This window comes from Podarcis tiliguerta (genome assembly GCF_965153285.1).
Source record: "Podarcis tiliguerta genome assembly, chromosome: 12".
Classification (NCBI taxonomy): Eukaryota; Metazoa; Chordata; class Lepidosauria; order Squamata; family Lacertidae; genus Podarcis; species Podarcis tiliguerta.
This window is the reverse complement of record NC_139545.1, coordinates 22772236-22784452: the sequence shown is the minus strand read 5'-3', so window position 1 is coordinate 22784452 and position 12217 is coordinate 22772236. Positions and strand designations below refer to the sequence as shown.

Sequence of the window (12217 nt, the reverse complement as noted above, 5' to 3'; positions counted from 1 at the left end):
GGGCAAGAGAAAAGTAGCCCTAGACAGTGCTATTTATTTTGGGAAAGGTGCTGGAACTCACCTCATTCTCTTAAAATGGCAAGGGCACCCACCTGAGAGGTGCCGAAACTCAGTTCTGGTGAGTTCTGCCTGGGGGGGGGGGGAGTCCTGGCCCTAGAGCTCATAGGAGCCAACTCCTAGGGGCCAACGTCCCTTTGGGCCCCCAGTTAAATATTGAGGGGCCCCGCAAATGGATGGGCATTGCCATTCAAATAGGGTGTGCGAGCCGCATCTTGTGATCCCTTATGCAGGGTGGGGTTTACCTGAGCCGCCGCCCCCCCCCCCTATTTTATTCAAGTTGGCACCCCTGCTAGAGCTCGTTCTCCTGATTTCTGGGTTGGAGAAGAGGGAAAGCGTTTGTATGTATGTGCATGAGGGGGAGGATGGGAAAGCCAGGAGGTGACCGGCCTCTTTGCAGAATCCCCGATGGCTGCACCTGCGAAAAAGAGAGGCCGGCGAGCAGAAGGGCGCATCCTCGGCGAGCCCTGGCCGCGGCTCCCCATGCAGACGGCGGAGGCAGCGGCAGCAGCAGCGCACCTGCTGGGACCTCCAGGTGCGCCCTTGAGGCCGCTTCGCTGCGATGGGAGAGACCTTGGCAAGCGCCGCCGCCTCCTCCCTCAGTCGACGAACGGTGGCTGCCGAAGACGAGCAAACCCCAAAAAGAGACCCCCCCCCCGGAGCGAGAGAGAGAGAGACCTCACCTTGCCGCTTGCTTGCTTGCTCCCTTCGGGCTTCCCTCCGCCTGCAGCTCCGTCTGGTTGAGGGCGAGCAGGCGGCGGCGGCGGCGGCGGCCTCTCCTCCCAGGTAACAGCTGCGCTCCGGCTCACGTGAGCGGCCTGCCAGCAGGGAGGGAGCCAGCAGGCGCCGCTGCCTCCTCGCGGCTCAGCGCCGTCGCGTCTGCGCAGGGCTCCGCCTAGCGGGCGTGCAGCTCCAGCCGTGGGAACAGGCGAGACAAGGAAGCGGGAGGGTCTTGTGGCCGGAAAGGGGCGTCTAGAGTATCCCTCCGCTGGCCTGGGGAAGGACGGCTGCGAGGAAGAAGCCCTTTGGGTTCCGGCTAGCGGAAGCCGAGCTGGGTGATGGAGCCCTGAGAAGGGCGCCTCTGAGCATGCACAGAGGGACGCCGACTTCCCGCAGCTGAGTGGCGTCTGAGGTGACGGCTAGGAGGAGCTCGAGCTGCTGCTTAGCTCATTGCAATGCCGGAGTCGGCTGGAAACAGCCCCGCAGCCTCAAAGCAACGAACGACGAGAGCCGCCATGAAGCACATAGCTGTCGACTTTTCCCTTTTCTTGCGAGGAATCCTATTCGGAATAAGGGAATTTCCCTTAAAAAAGGGAAACGTTGACAGCTATGATGAAGCATCCCTCTCTTAAGAGCACTGCAGGGTTTCCTATGAAGAGCAACGTGTCTCAGGGCACTTGGACTCACACATTTCTTGTGATAAGCTTGGATTAGAGCTCATTTCATCAGATGCATTAACGGGGGGGGGGGGATACGTATTTAAAAACACACCCATGTAAGGAGAAACTATTTTTTTGTAGCATTACCTGACCTTTTCAGAAGGTAGCATTAATTTTTTTTTGCTTTTCTGAGAGTTTACATGTTTTTTTAATCAAACGTAGATTTACCAAGCTAAATGTCATCCAGCCACACAAAGAATAGCAGATTTGAACTCCTCACACCCGAAACACATTTTTAAGACCCCTTACTGAAGAAATGTGCACAAATTTCAGCCCCCCCCTAAAATTGCACGCCCTGGTGGCTGACCTCTATTTCATGGTCTTTGATCCTTTGTATCTACAGTAAGAAACGCTTCCATGCACCTGATAACAGTGAGCACCACTCAACCAACACTTAAGTCACTGTGGGCTCTTCTAGGCTGTGGTGTTTTATTGCTGCAGGTTTATTTCACAACATGTTCTTGACATAATAGTGCATAGCTGGTGGGTTTGTTCTGCTGTGCTTCCCCAGTGCCATCTGGCTATCACTGTCTGGAGGGGCTACAGTACAACAAAACAAAGATAAACCAAAACATTCGTGGTGTAAAGTTAAAGGATTTCAGCAGGAAGCTATGGAGTGTCTGCTGAATGAAAATGGAGCAGTCTGGCCACTCAAAACTTCTCCAGGCATGGACAGCATTGAAACCTGCATCGCGTGTGACCGCAACAATATTCACAAATGCACAATAAAAATGTTATCTGGAGGGTGCATTGAAGGTGGCCTGACAGGCTAGCAGAGCTACTTCAGTGAAATTTGGCCCATGCGGTAATCGCTTGTGATGATTCCTGTTGCATCATCCCCAAGGAATGGATCTTGTCTGCAAGCACAACCAAGATTCCAGTCACAGTACCTTACATCATGCCCAGAGTGTTCCCCACCCAGTCCTATGCCAACAGTAGGACTCATAAGACTATGGTTGCATGTCGCAATCAGTTTGTCTTATTTTAACCATGGTTCACTTGTGTGGCTATGCACACACAGCTCAAACCAGCCATAGTACATTTCACACAAACCACTAGTGACAAACCAGAAACCAACCAACATTTGTTCTTGGTTTTATTTCTGACTTGCTGCTCGTGGCTTGTTTGAAACAAACCATAGACCATGTTCAGAAAATAAGACATCACTTGTTTTGAGGGCAGGGGAGCCATACAGGAACCATGTTTTTGACAAATCAGCTATTGTGATGTGAAAATGAGGCCACTAAGATTGCATGCAATTTTTCTTCTAACATACACAAAAATAGTATCAGGAGGCAGGTATGTCAAATATAGTAGGCAGTTTTGGAAAGAAGCACTGCTACTTAATGTAGCTCGGGTTGTCAAAATTCCTCCTTTTAAGATGCAGAACTAGATCCATTTAAGGTGGGGAGGAATCTCCCAGCTCCAGTGTAGGCGCTATCCTACACTGACAAGGTCACAGTGAAAAGGAGCAGAAAGGCAGGATATAAAAGGTTTGCCAAATATATTGTGAACAGGAGCTTCACAAATAAAGGGCTCAGGTGTTAGCGAAGGACTATATTTTGGAAAAAATATATGAACGAATTCATATGCCCCACAAATAACCCAGAGATGCATTTTAAATAAAAGGAAACAATCTACGCATGCAAAAACACGCTGATTCCCGGACTGTCCGCAAGCCGGATTTAGAAGGCGATTGGGCCGGATCTGGCCCCCAGGCCTTAGTTTGCCTACCCATGGGATAGATCAACTAAGGATAGCCTTATTGACAAGACAAGCAAACAATTGGTGCTTATATCAAAGGGATTGGGGAAAAGCTTGTTATTTCTCATGGGCAAGTTAGGTGTTGGGCTCCAAACTGCTGCCACACCCAAAACTCAGCGTCACTACTTGCTCTATTGTCCTTTTTTTGCTGCTTTATGGGAAAGAGATATAGTCAGTGTGTTTCATCCTAAGCACAAAGTTGCTTAGGAAGGCAAGCCATTTGGAACAATTAAAATAGCGAGACACACTTCACCACAAGTGACTACAATTGCAACAATGAGCACACTTAACCAGCAATAAGTCCCATTTGATTTAATTCAATGGTGTTTACCTGAGCAGACATGCATAGGGATGCACTATAATATTAATACTGTTTTGTTTTTTTAAAAAATCAATAGCTTCTTGACAGAACACAAGAAAATAGACCAAATACTTAAATGCTAGAAGAGTTTGAATTTAAGAGCAGGCAGGGGGAGAACAGTGTTGGAGTGTGCTTATAAGCAGTAATAATAAACAGAGGCTGTGTTTTTTATTTCATAGTTTTCTAAATAAATAAATGCACAGAGCTTTCCTATTAAAGTATCATTTGAACAGATGCTCCCACTTTATAAAAACAAGTCTCAATGTTTTGTATCAATAGTAGTTCAAGTAGAAAAATGGGCAACACATCCCCCCCCCCCCAAAATGCGTAACAGGCAACTCCAAATAGAATACATATATATTATAAATTTGGAAGCATCAGGTTGTCAGTCATTACTTTCTCGTTGGGAATTGCTTCAAAATGTTTTATAGCTCATCATGTGTATATACAAACTCCCTTGCAGATATAAATCCATCGCTGTCTTCATCTTCCTTCTCAAATATGTTTTCAACTAAAGAATCATGGTGGCTGTCATTGACTGGTGCACCATGCCTTTCAAATTCTTTCTTCAAGTATACTTTTACCTATGGAATAACACAAGGGGGAAAAAGCTTTTAATCATTACGTATCTGTTGGATATGAGAAAGCAAGCCAATGTAAAATGGCCCATCCTCTCTAGTAAGTTCAGTACAGGTAATAATAATCTGTGCAAAGCAACAGCTGTAGCATTCCCAAATGGATTGTAAATCTATGGAACTGGCTGTGTTCACATGAAAGACTGAACACAATTTTATTTTTATTTTAAAGCCTTCTGCACTCTTTTTCTGCTCACAAAGCAGTGTTCAATCCATAAGATCCATCAAATCAGTTAATATAGCAACAAAAATATTAAAACCATTGCATTTAATCAACAGATTCCTGCGCTACAGTGGGTTTGACTAGACAACCCTCAGGGTCCCCTTTCCAACTCTACAATTCTATGATTTTGATAAACCTGGGGGGAAACTAGCCCTGGGCAATAGTTCCATTAGTCAGTATCTCAATTTAAACTCTGTAGGCATTCTAAAAAGATATAATTTCAAAGTTATTGTTTTTCAAAGAAGATCAGTAATGGCGCCTATTTAGCTTTTCTCCATGATCAAATTTCATAGGTAAGGGCCACAGAAGAGATTTACCGTATTTTTCGCCCTATAGGACGCACTTTTTCCCCTCCAAAAATGAAGGGGAAATGTGTGTGCGTCCTATGGCGCAAATGCAGGCTTCGCGCACCTCTCCGCAAGCAGCGGGTGCCCAGCGCTGGGCTCCCGCTGCTTGCAGAGAGTTGCCTGCATGCTGAAGCCTGCGCATACTGAGCTCAGCGCATCCAGGCTTCGCGGACCTCTCCGCAAGCAGCGGGAGCGCTCCCGCTGCTTGCGGAGAGTTGCCTGCATGCTGAAACCTGCCCGCGCTGAGCTCAGCGCGTCTAGGCTTTGCGGACCTCTCCGCAAGCAGCGGGAGCCAGCGCTGGGCTCCCACGGCTTGCAGAAAGCTGCCTGTTTGGGGGCTGGGGTCGGGGGAAGCTCGGGCTTCCCCCGCCCAGCCCCACGCCTGGGGGGGAGATAATTTCCCCCCCTTTATTTCCCCCCCAAAAAACTAGGTGTGCCTTATGGGACGGTGCATCCTATAGGACAAAAAATACGGTAGCTTGTACGTGTGAGCCTCAAACACTCCTTCTCCCTATGAATATGGTTGCAAAGGAGATCAGAGGCTTTTGACTCTATTTTAAATTAACCACAGTTTCTTGTTACGTCCAAACTTGGACAAACGGTGGTTAGTGTTAACTATGGTTGACTGAAACAATGCAAACTTCAAATTGTGGTAGATGCCTTCTACATACAAACCATAGTTAGGGTTGTCTTTTTTTAAAAATGTATTTTTTATTAAAGATTTCTTGGTTTACAAAAGTATGTGCAATGTCTCTTTTTTCAAGTTACATTTTCTACAGGTCAGTTTCATTTGTTAAGACATGAGTGTTTCCCAACTTTTAACTATGGATCGCTATGACGACTCTACCCATAAAAAAAGAGAAAGCAGCCTGGAAAAAAGAGGATATATGACAACCCTACCTAGGTAGCAGCAACCACAGACATTTGTCAATGAAACTGTAGTTAGCTGAAAATGGAAGCAAAAAGATTCAGCCTCACTGTGATTACTGTTGTCAAAGAAAACGCCAATTTTGTTCAGAAACTCGAAAACCAGAAGATGCAATCAGTAAAAGAGTAATGCAGCAATTATTTCCAAAACCAGACTTAATTTACTGAAGAGAATTTCCCCCCTCCCCCCGCAGTGTTATTTGTAAAATCTTAGAAATAATGTCCCTTTCTTTGCCACTCAGAAAGGCAGGCACAAGTAGCCTTTGCACTACAAATACTTACTGAATTTTAAAATGTATTTTAAAATCAGCACCTTGAATAGAGAGCACAGAGAGCACCAGAGTTTTGAGTGTGTAAAAGGAAATTGGAACTGCGGCAGCTCAAAACACCACAGTAAAGGCTTACAAATGTCATACAGTAGTACCTCAGGTTAAGTACTTAATTCATTCCGGAGGTCCGTTCTTAACCTGTTCTTAACCTGAAGCACCACTTTAGCTAATGGGGCCTCCTGCTGCTGCCGCGCTGCTGGAGCACGATTTCTGTTCTCATCCTGAGGTAAAGTTCTTAACCTGAGGTACTACTTCCGGGTTAGCGGAGTGTGTAAACTGAAGCGTATGTAACCTGAAGCGTATGTAACCCGAGGTACCACTGTAGTTGCAAAGCATAACCTCAAGGGAAGCAAAACCTAAATTTCTATTTTCCTGTTAAATACATTAACACACAATTGTAGAAAGCATTTCACCTCTTCTCTGGAAAGCTTCCAATCATCATTAAGATCCATTTGTTGAAAGGACTCGTGAGATCGCGGTCCATTCCTGATTTCGAGAAGTTCGATGTTGAAGATCAAAGTGCTCTCAGGTGGAATTTTTCCTACCCAACATGGTACATAAACATTGAGACAAAATTACAAATGTAACCGAGAAGATAAGCATTGTCAGTGTGAATTTGCACCCTTCAGCTTGCCTTGTTTCATTAGTTACTGTGCTCAAAGGAATAGAACACCGCATTAAGTGGCTATGAATTTATGGTGCAATGCAGGCTTCCTCAACCTCGGCCCTCCAGATGTTTTTGGCCTACAACTCCCATGATCCCTAGCTAGCAGGACCAGTGGTCAGGGATGATGGGAACTGTAGTCTCAAAACATCTGGAGGGTCGAGGTTGAGGAAGCCTGGTGTAATGCATGGTTAGGCAAACTAAGGCCCAAGGCCAGATCTGGCCCAATAGCCTTCTAAATCTGGCCCATGGATGGTTTGGGAATCTGCGTGTTTTTACATGAGTAGAATGTGTCCTTTTATTTAAAATGCATCTCTGGGTTATTTGTGGGGCATAGGAATTCATTCTCCCCCCCCCCAAAAAATATATATATAGTCCAGCCCCCCACAAGGTCTGAGGGACAGTGTACCAGCCCCCTGCTGAAAAAGTTTGCTGATCCCTGATTTAGAATACACAAGATTATAAAGCAACCGCTTAAAGACTTTTTGAAATATAAAGTGGTGTACAAGTTAGGCTAGTTCAAAGGTATTTTGATTTTCCGTTACCTAGCAATCTCCATTGCTGATTATAGAAGCAAGAAAACTTGAAGTGAAAAGCTCCATTAGTTTTTTTTTTGTGTTTGTGAAGAACAAATCTGGTTGAATTACGTTGGATGAAGATGTGATAACATTTAGAAAGGCTTGGGGTTTGATCTGTTTCCATTATTCTCCTTTAGTTCTTTTCAAACATCGCATCCATTGTTAGGGAGATTTCGCAGTGTAATTCTATACAAGCGTGCTCTAAAAGTGCAATTCTGTACAGTGGAACCTCTGGATGTGAACGGGATCCATTCCGGAGTCCCGTTCGCATCCTGAAGCGAACGCATCCCGCGTCTGTGGGTCGCGATTCACCACTTCCGCGCATGCACGTGACGTCATTTTGAACGTGTGCGCATGCATGAGCGGCGAAACCTGGAAGTAACGTGTCGCGTTACTTCCGGGTCACCGCAGAGCGCAACCCGAAAACGCTCAACCCGAAGCTACTTCAGCCCGAGGTATGCCTGTACCTGTTTACTCTAAAATGAGTCCCATTTTATTTTTCACAGTTGTGCCTAAAGTGCAGTGGCGTAGCATGGGGGGTGCAAGGGGGGCCGGCCGCACCGGGCGCAACATCTGGAGGGTAGGCTTAGGGGGTGCAAATCCACGGGTTAGGGGGCGCAAATTACTTGCCTTGCCCCGGGTGCTGACAACCCACGCTACGCCACTGCTAAAGTGTTTGCTACAAGTTATAAAGTCAATAAAATTGTAGAAGAGTCTCTTGACAGTGTTTTGCTAGTGATGACACACAAAACATAGTATTCCTGTTTTTTATCCTTTATTCTGGCGGGCTTTGTGCAGTTATTGAAAAATATAGTAGAAAAAAACGTGATCATTAGGATTCCGATAAAACAGGGATTGGGAACCAGTGGCCTTCCAGCTATTGCTGGACCATAGTTTGCCTCCCCATGTTCTAAATCATTCCATGCTATGATCAAGATGTTCAGAATGTGTTTTCATTAAATAATAATGTTAAGGATTCCTTGAACCTGGAGAGAGTTCTCCAGAACGATTACCTTTTCCTTCTTTTCCATAAGCCAGGGATGGAGGAACAGTTAGCTTGCGTTTCTCTCCTACGCACATCTGTTTCAAACCTTTATCCCAGCCTATGATAACTTCCCTTATACCGAGAGTAAACCATGTTGGCTGGGCATTGTTATGCTTGTAGCTGAAACACACACACAGGAAACATTACTGAGTCAGGTGCCATATATAGTCACAATAAGCTGATCGTTGGCACTTGAGAAGCCAGTTGGAAAGGGCCTTTGCAGGTGCCATTGCTCAGCAGGATAATTTCTAGGAAGCAAGCCCAAAAGACCTACTTAAGATCCAGGGGTCAAATACTTTCAAAGGACTAACACAGCGAGATAGTCCATTGTGCAACCACATGGATGCAGCCTTGCGAAGGACGAATCACTCTATATATTTAATTGCGCTTTAATTAAAAATTTGCCTGGGGCAGGAAGTACTAGGAGACACTCTTAGTGCAGCTATATACTCTCAAGGATTGTCTTTTATCTACTAAGAACACCTGCATCCAGCAAACGTAAGGCAGGTGTATACAAGATTGGCATGTAGGCACTTGTTTTAAAAACTTATCTCTTCGTGATGCCTTTCCCTGATGGGTGATTCAGCTATGGTGATGTATTCATCTGATCTACTGGTTTATGTTGCGCTGAGGGCGAATAAAAATTATTGCAAATAAATAAATAAATGGGCATTAGGATGGGGGGAGATGTTCTAAGATGATGCCCGTTACAAGCACATGTGTGCGCCATCTGAAAATGACGTAACCAGATTGTCTTTAGAATTAGTGTATTTCATTTTTAAGATAAGACAGATTTCATCAAATCAAGAAGAGCTACATTATGCAACTTTTTAACTTTGTTTAATTGGTTGGCGGTTCTAACTTTCTGTGCCTTTTCTTCTTTAATTGCAACTGCCGCCTTCCCATCCTTTCGAAAGCCACTGATTTTTATTTATTGGTTTTCACAAAATTGTAAACACACAAATAAAAAAACAAACATAAATCACAACCTTATTAAAATTAATCTTATTAACATTGTTAAGTGACTTCCTCGCATCCCCCTGGTTGAATTTCAATGCATATCCTTTTAACAGTTTTCCAAATCAAAGATTTTTTTTTAAGTTAATAACTCAAATGTGAAATCGAGCTAGGTTTCCTATTTCTGCTCTAACTAAATTTGATTTTATTTTGAAATCTTTTAATTTTTTTAAGAAAATGTGATACCATGGTTAGTTCGGGGATGTGTGTGTGTGTGTGTGTGTAGAACCTGTGCCTCTCTAGATGCTGTTGAATCAACCTGCTGTAATGGTTCTAGGGGATGCTCGTGCGTAAGCCGGTGCAAACACCTGGCTGGGTTGCCTGAGTGAACCTTTTCTGTCCAGACAGCCACTCACCCGTGGCTGTCTCAATCGCTGGCAGAATCCGTCAGTGGGTGTTTCTTAAACTTCTTCCAGCAAAGAAGCTCTTTGACGCCATGTCTCCTCCTAATCTCTCTCTGCGCGAAAGCCTTCTGCGCAAGGAGGGCGTGGGCAGCGGAGGACCTCTACTCTCCCCGCTGGTCCCCGGCAAGGAGTCATGGGACCGCCTTGCCGCTTCCCCCATCTGCCCCCCTTCTCCACTGGTGCTACGCTGATTCTCTTCCCCAGAAGATGGGCTGCCTCTCCCAATCCCGGGACGCTCTCCGGAATCCCTCTGGATTTTGCTCTCTCCCTCCAGCACTGATGGCAGTTCCCTGACACCTACATCAGTCCCAGCCAGCCGTCAGGGGTGGTTGAATTTTTAGTCCAACAGCAAATGGATGGCCACAGGTTCTCCATCTATGGGTTAGATTTTTGGACATGAAGATTCTGGGTTCTCAGCCACAAAGTTCATTGTCCAAACTGGGACCAGCATCTTTCTCTCAGCCACACCTATGTAAGAAAGAGTTCTGATGGATCAGATCAAAAGCTTATCTAGTCTGGCACCTCGTTCTCACAATAAACAACCAGATGTCTATAGGAAACCAGTTAAGCAGGACACAAACCTAACACTCTACCCACTTTTGATTCCCAGCAACTACATACTACACCCCGGCAGTAAATTAGGAATATGATTATTGTGGTGAGCAGCTATCAATAGCGCTATGCTCCATGAATTTGGCCAATCCCTTTTAAGAACCTACCTCACAGGCTTGTTGTTTCATAGATTCATTAGAACTGTAGGGTTAGAATGGACCACGAGAGTAATCTAGTCCAACACCCTGAAACGCAGGAATCTTTCACCCAACGTGGAATTTGAACCCACAACCGTGAGATTAAGAGTCCCATGCTCTACCAACTGAGCTGTTCAGATGTTATGAAAATAGAGGCAGCAAGAGAACCACGTACGTCTGAGCTACTTGGGAAAAGGGTGAAATTTAAATGTATCATTATTATTAATTATTAGTGAAAAGAATGTGGTTTCTAAAGCAGGGGTGGCTAACCTGTGCCCCTTCCCCTAGAAGATGCATTGAAAACTGACCGCACAATCCAGTCATGTTGGACTACAACTCCCATCCACCCCAGCCTACAAGGCCAAGGAATGACCACGGAGCATGGGAATTGTAGTTCCACAAATATTCAGAGGGGGAATCCCTGGGTTAGCCACTGCTGTTCCAAAGAATCAGGCCCAACTACAGTGATACCTCAGGTTAAGTACTTAATTCGTTCCAAAGGTCCGTACTTAACCTGAAACTGTTCTTAACCTGAAGCACCACTTTAGCTAATGGGGCCTCCCGCTGCGCCGCAGGAGCACGATTTCTGTTCTCAACCTGAAGCACTATTTCTGGGTTAGCGGAGTCTGTAACCTGAAGCGTATGTAACCCGAGGTACCACTGTAGCTGCAATGGGATTTCATGCATTCTGCAGTTTTACAGAGTCTAATACAAAAGAATTCAGATGTAGTTTTCCACCATCCATTGCACATACATCTTAGTCTGTGTACGTGTGTTGAGGGAGGTATACTCACGTCGAATGAAAGAGCGAGCCGTCATTCTCCAAATAGCCTTCGTAGTGCACCAACATCATGTCTCCCGGCTTCGTCTTCCTCTTGCAAATGAACGGTTTCTGGAGCACTTCGATTTCCACTTCTGGTTCTGGGATGAGACCCGCAGCCCCCAAAGCCACGAACGCAAAGGCAAGCAGAGTCCAAAAGGCACCTTTCATTTTCAGCGCCGTGTGTGCAGCGTGTGTGCAATCTTTCAGTTTAAAAGGCAACGTGCGCATTTCCCTTAAAAACAAGAAGACGGGGAGACATTCGGACACAATACTAAATGGCCCCAGGACGCTGAATTAAAAAATTTAAAAAAGCCTTTGCAGATTTCGTAGAGGCGATTTTATCTTATTTTCAGTGCGAGATTCTCAATGCTGGCTTTTTTTAATGTTTATTTTCTGGAGCAGCCACTCCATGCAAGCTCCGCTTCCCAGCAACTTTCCCGAACTTTGGAAGCCCACGCTTTTCCCAGCGCTCTCCGCGAATGAAGGCGGGCTCCCGTTTCCGGCCAGCCCCGCGCATCCCACCGGCCCGTCATCCCCGCTCCTCGAATCCGCAGACGTGGCAAACTCGCCCCCAGAACGCGACGATTTCGCGTCCATTCATTCCCCCCCACGCTCCTCCCCGTGGGGCAGAACTCAGGCAACGCCGCCGTTCCATTGGGCCACGGAGCTGCCCGTCTTCAAAACGATACACTGAAACAAACAAAACACACCCTCCCGAGTCGCTGCGGGCGGCGATTGGCTGCCCCAACATTCCAGGAAGAGAACGCCGCGTGTACATCTCGGAATCCCTCAGCACAATACAACCGGCTTCTGCGCCGCGGACATTGGCTGGCGCGGCGGCGAGAGCGGCGGCCT

At 46.0% G+C, this 12217-nt stretch overlaps 2 protein-coding genes across 2 annotated transcripts in view; both read right to left on the bottom strand.

The window, feature by feature from the left end:
- SCRN1 (secernin 1) overlaps positions 1 to 987 on the bottom strand; it is a 29478-nt gene extending 28491 nt beyond the window's left edge. The window contains exon 1 of the mRNA XM_083405081.1: positions 741 to 987. The gene's annotated coding sequence lies outside the window, so the exon portion shown is untranslated. The remainder of the gene's footprint in view (positions 1 to 740) is intronic.
- Positions 988 to 3557: 2570 nt separating this feature from the next.
- On the bottom strand, positions 3558 to 11972 carry FKBP14 (FKBP prolyl isomerase 14). The gene is made up of 4 exons (XM_083405213.1): positions 11334 to 11972; positions 8338 to 8489; positions 6496 to 6623; positions 3558 to 4205 (listed from the first exon to the last, which is right to left on the bottom strand). Exons 1-4 carry the CDS (start codon positions 11588 to 11590, stop codon positions 4047 to 4049), a joined length of 696 nt encoding a protein of 231 aa, XP_083261339.1. The 5' UTR covers positions 11591 to 11972; the 3' UTR covers positions 3558 to 4046.
- Positions 11973 to 12217: the final 245 nt, after the last annotated feature.

Bases quoted from the DNA above. Each gene is read 5' to 3' on its own strand.
- FKBP14 (XM_083405213.1), bottom strand. From the start codon at position 11,590: ATGCGCACGTTGCCTTTTAAACTGAAAGATTGCACACACGCTGCACAC. The intron at 8,490-11,333 runs GTGAGTATACCT...TGTGTGTTTCAG, and splicing joins GGCTCGCTCTTTCATTCGAC to CTACAAGCATAACAATGCCC. The intron at 6,624-8,337 runs GTAATCGTTCTG...CATGTTGGGTAG, and splicing joins TTATGGAAAAGAAGGAAAAG to GAAAAATTCCACCTGAGAGC.